Here is a 5,066-nt window from a genome sequence, read left to right as displayed (position 1 = left end):
AGAGGAAATTACCTTTTTTTTTGTTTAAATAATATTTATAAAATATTATGATTTATTTAAATCCATGTCATGTCCATTTCTGTGGCAAAAATGCTATTTTTTGGTGCAGATTTTACCCATTAATTTCATTGGGCAACCAGGTAAAACGTATGCCTTGATGGTTTGTTGTTTCAAGGCATAAGTTTTATCTGGTTGCCCATTGAAAAAAAAAAAAGCCAAATTACACAGATTAAGGGAGGAAAATAAGCAGATTTATATATAGAAATGCTGCAGATTTCAGTTTAGAAAAATCTGCACTAAAAAAATGTATACATTGTGTATATACAATAATACATGAAATAGCAATATCCTCAGCCTCCAAATCTGCAGCAGAATGCAGGATAATACACTGGTCACTGACTAAAGAAAAAGAGTTGTGTCAGCTGATCCGATTCCCGGCAATAGCTGCCAATATTGTAAAGACTAATAGTAAGGAATGGCATAAAGGAGAAGTTAGGGGATTGCTATTCATGCAATAATGTGTTTTGGAAAATAATGTGACATCAGCAGTGGAGGAGCGTGCACTCCGAAGCTCCGCCCGATCTCTGCTGCAGCTCCAGGCAGGGATTGGCTGCAGACAGGTGATGTCACTCCACTCCCCAGACTCCTGCCTATAAATCCCGGGCTCTATTGTGCACGGATCAGACGATCCTGACTCTGAGCAGAGTTCTTGCTTCAACAGTGATTGAACGGAACACGCGCAGAGGACAAGGAGACCAAAGCCTCTCTCCTCTCCAATACCTTGTATTTTTGCAACCTTTTTGCGCCACCAAAACCACCAAGAAACCGCAATGGAATCCCAGGTGCGCCAGAACTACAACCGCGACTGCGAGGCTGCCATCAACCGCATGGTGAACCTGGAGCTCTATGCCTCCTACACCTACCTCTCCATGGTGAGTGTCTGCGCTGTCTTCTGTATCCTCAGCAGATCTGGCCATATGTGCAGGGCTGAGCTGCTCCTTCCTCAGCTTCTTGTGATGTCCTCCTCCCCTTGCTCTGTACTTTGTGTTGCAGCCTTTCCTAGCCTTCATTGTTTCTAGTCCTCCCAGATCGATCAGATCCTTGTAGAGATCTGTAAACCCTGTGTTCTGCACAACTACCTATACACCTGAGATATAACATAACTGTTTAGTGTATACACCTGAGATTTCCTGGGCTGGAGGAGATCTGATCATCACAAGCCTTCTGTTTACACTTCAAAGTAAAGGAAGTAACTGTTTTGTAAACATTGTTGCTTCTCAATTCCTGACCTACTACTTTCTTATTGGGGAGTTTTGCTGCAAAATGACTAAGGCTAGTTTCTCACTTGTGGGTTTTTTTTTTTTTTCTTCCCCCTTCAGTCGCAATCCGCTGTTTTGGAAAACAGCAGAATCCGTTCAGATTCCGCTGCTTCAGATAGACTTGTATGGACGACTCATTGTGACTGATGGTCCTGCGTTGCATCCACCGGCGGAAAGAACGCAGTATGTGGCGTTTTTCTGCGCTTCGCAGAGCATCAAAAAACGCAATGTGCTGGATTCCATCGGCGTCTGTCATTTTTATAATGGAAGTCTATGGTGGAATCTGTCATTTGATGGATTCCTGTGTCTGATCTGTCTTTATGTAACGGGGTGCCAGGGGTGCCTCTGGCCTTGTAGTCGCGGCCCTTGCACTCAGGCTTACCCCTGGTTCCACCGTCACTATGGGGACAGGAGATGACTTGGTGGGGCAGAGTGTGGTGGTGGTGTAGATGTTATCCGGCGCACAAACACTCCTCAGGCAGGGTACAATGCAATGAACGAACATTCTTTTATTCTTCACAGATAAAAGTCCAGACAAAGCAATCCGGTTAGCAATAAATCTGGCAGATGACAATTCCTGTGGAGCTGGGGACAACCTGACCTTGCGCACCCTCTGGTGGGGATATGCCCAAAGTACTCCACTTCCTCCGGGCTCCCACTCTTCAGCCAAGCATACACCGGACCCACACCGGCAGAATAGGCTCTGAGGTTGCGTCCACCTCCTTATCTCCGGTGTCCCCTGCTGTTCCGCTCACACACTCTGCCCGACGTGCACACACTGCTGTCCCGGATGCTACTTCTCACAAAGTCCCAAACAAAGCCATAAAGGTGAGGATACACTTTCTTAGCTGGGGGAAGCCTGTCCTTGCGTCCCCTCCAGTGGGGATGTGCCTGACTACTCCACTTCGCCCGGCTCCCACTTCTGGCTACCCACAGCCCGGACCCACACCGGACTGCTTCACACTATGAGGTTCCGCCCGCTCCTTTTCTCACCGGCTTCCCTGATTTCCAGCTCCCTTCTTTCTTTCTTTCTTTCTGCCCACTCAGCTCCACACTCTGCCCCGGCTCTGCTGCTCCGCTCCTGTCCCCGAGACAACCGCTCCCTTGATCTAATCTTTTCCTCACACCCTTGCTCTCTCCTCCCCTTGTCTCTGCCGGCTCCTCCTCTCCACTGTGGTGACAGCCGTCCCACCCGGCCACTAGGGGTACCCTAACACTATACACATGCACATACAAATAAAACATTTTTATTAATAACATTTCCGGGTTAACTATGCTCCCTTTTGCAGGGGGTCTGCTCACCCACTGCATTTACACAACTGCACATGCTCAGTTAAGTAAATTGCTAAAAAGCTACAACAGATTCCGTTGTTTTGCAGGATCCTTCGCATCAGTTGTGCCACTAGATGCAACACATCCGTCGCACAACGCAATTTGATGGATGCCACACAACGCAAGTGTGAAACTATCCTAAGGCTGCTTTCACACTTGCGTTGTTTTGCATCCGTCACCTTTAGGAATTACGGTAACCAGCAAAATATTTTGCAGGGATCAGGATTTTTTCTTCCCCCATAGACTTCTATTAGCGACTGATTGTGACTGATGGCCTTGCGTTGCATTTTCCACGTGAGTGATCAGTCGTTTACTGACTGTCAGGCGGGAGCGACGCTGAATGTAATGTTTTTGGAGCGGCAAAAAAAAGGACTCCGAAGGATTCTGTCACAAGCTATGTTTGTCTGTGGTGCTGGATTCTGTCATGCTCCATTGAGCATGCCCAGCATATTTGGGACATCCCACTGGGATGTCACAGACACAAATGGATCACGACGGCGCCGTTGTAAAATGGATGCACAACGTATGTAATGCATGCGCTGGATCAGTTTTTTTTTCACAGGATTCCAGTGAACGGCATCCTGGGAAATAACACATCTGTTGCTTCAGTTGACATCTAAAAAAACGACGGATCCGTCGTTGCGTTGTTTTAAATCAGTCAGGTCCATCGTTGCAACTTAACGACGGATCCGTCGTTAAGTTGCAACGATGGAGCTGACTGATTTAAAACAACGCAAGTGTGAAAGTAGCCGAACACCCCACACTAGTCCTGACAGTGAACTGATAAAGTAATACAATATTTCCTTGCACACACCTGCTAGATAAGATGCTCACAAGAACAAGCTGTCCTTCCCACAGTGTTACTGACTCAATTGAACCTATACATATATTTTTTTTTTTCTTCTGATCTCTACAAACTGGTTGTTTAACTTCTCTCCTTATTTTATTTCAGTCCTTCTACTTTAACCGAGATGATGTTGCCCTTGAACATGTGGCCAAGTTCTTCAAGGAGCAGAGCCATGAAGAGAGGGAGCACGCTGAGAAGTTCCTGAAGTATCAAAACAAGCGTGGGGGACGTGTGGTCCTCCAGGACATTAAGGTGAGATTTCTGTAGTGTTCATCACCCATCCTAATGCAGAAACTACACTTGTATTAATATGAAACCTCAGTCCTCTTAAGCTCCCATCTACTTCAAAGTAATTGAAGAGCAGTGTAAAGACCAGTCTTTCTTTTTCTTAGAAACCTGACCGTGATGAGTGGGCCAACACCCTGGAGGCCATGCAGGCCGCCCTGGAGCTGGAGAAGACCGTGAACCAGGCCCTCCTGGATCTTCACAAATTGGCCACTGACAAAGTTGACCCTCAAGTAAGTGTCCATGAAAATCTTGGTCTTCTATAGAAAGTAACTGCAACTCCCTAGTCTTAGTATACTGTTTGGGGTGTGGGTGTTTCATCTCTTGTGTAACTCTTGGGTTATGCGGTGCATCCTCTGACATGTCTATTCAGCACAATTAATATTTGCTTTTACGTTCTAAAAATGCTTATGACTTGTCAAATTGTATTCTTGCTTCATCTTATAGTAAACTTCCCCATATGTCTTAAAGGGATAGTGCAGTATTTGAAATACATGGCTAACTTGATTCTGAAGTGGTGCTGTAACAGTTTGGTTTTGTAGCTGGGTCCTAATGAAATGACTTAGTCTTGGCTACAATATTGTAGGTAGATGTTTATTTCCATGTATTGGGGCTAGTAATTCCTGCATATCAATAATGCCCCCTTCTCTTCCAGCTCTGTGACTTCTTGGATTCTGAATACCTGGAGGAACAGGTGAAGGCTATTAAGCAGCTTGGAGACTACATCACCAACCTGAAGCGCCTTGGGGTACCCCAGAACGGCATGGGCGAGTACCTGTTTGACAAGCACACCCTGGGAGAGAGCAGCTAAGATGTCTCCTCCTGGATGCCACCGGTCCAGTCTGCATCTCCTTATCTACCTGGAATAATTGCCCCTGACGTGTGTTTTGGGCCTCTCTGAACCTTGTGTGATCTGTTACCTGAGCGGCTGTGATTGTGCTTGTCAGCAAGTTTTCCAATAAAGCCTTTCTGCATTATAAACATGTTTAAAATTATTCATTCTGATGCAGCCTAAAATACTAAAAAAAAAATTATATATTTTTTTTCTTTTCAGAAATTATACAATAGTTGGTCAGAAGTGTGGCTATAAACTTAAATTTCACTCATATTTTTAACTATTGGCTGGTACAGGTCAGATGTGCACCTAGCTCTTCACACATCAGCAATACCTAGTTACATGATCAACCGGTTCCTCAATCACTGACCTGCCTATTTTAATTGACATGTAAATGAGGCTGCAGGTCTACAGTACATCAGACTCCTGTCACTACAGCTCTATTCCC

General features: G+C 45.4%; 1 protein-coding gene across 2 annotated transcripts; it reads left to right on the top strand.

Moving 5' to 3' along the window:
• Window positions 1–667: 667 nt before the first annotated feature.
• On the top strand, window positions 668–4,764 carry LOC142256065 (ferritin heavy chain B-like). Of its 2 annotated transcripts, XM_075327568.1 has the most exons (5): window positions 873–932; window positions 1,842–2,147; window positions 3,604–3,750; window positions 3,891–4,016; window positions 4,439–4,764. In XM_075327568.1, exons 2-5 carry the CDS (start codon window positions 1,944–1,946, stop codon window positions 4,592–4,594), a joined length of 633 nt encoding a protein of 210 aa, XP_075183683.1. In that variant the 5' UTR covers window positions 873–932; window positions 1,842–1,943; the 3' UTR covers window positions 4,595–4,764. The 2 variants fall into 2 exon arrangements, with proteins under 2 accessions (XP_075183684.1, XP_075183683.1); XM_075327569.1 differs by lacking the exon at window positions 1,842–2,147 and having other exon boundaries at window positions 668–932.
• Window positions 4,765–5,066: the final 302 nt, after the last annotated feature.

The sequence above is a fragment of the Anomaloglossus baeobatrachus genome, chromosome 11 (assembly GCF_048569485.1).
Source record: "Anomaloglossus baeobatrachus isolate aAnoBae1 chromosome 11, aAnoBae1.hap1, whole genome shotgun sequence".
In the NCBI taxonomy this organism is placed as follows: Eukaryota; Metazoa; Chordata; class Amphibia; order Anura; family Aromobatidae; genus Anomaloglossus; species Anomaloglossus baeobatrachus.
Note: the sequence above shows the minus strand (reverse complement) of the source record. Positions and strands in the feature narration are given on the sequence as shown.

Excerpts from the sequence above, each read along its gene's own strand:
- LOC142256065 (XM_075327568.1), top strand. The coding sequence starts at position 1,944 with ATGCCCAAAGTACTCCACTTCCTCCGGGCTCCCACTCTTCAGCCAAGC. Across the intron at positions 3,751-3,890 it reads TGGTCCTCCAGGACATTAAG|AAACCTGACCGTGATGAGTG; the intron begins GTGAGATTTCTG and ends TCTTTTTCTTAG. Across the intron at positions 4,017-4,438 it reads CTGACAAAGTTGACCCTCAA|CTCTGTGACTTCTTGGATTC; the intron begins GTAAGTGTCCAT and ends CTTCTCTTCCAG.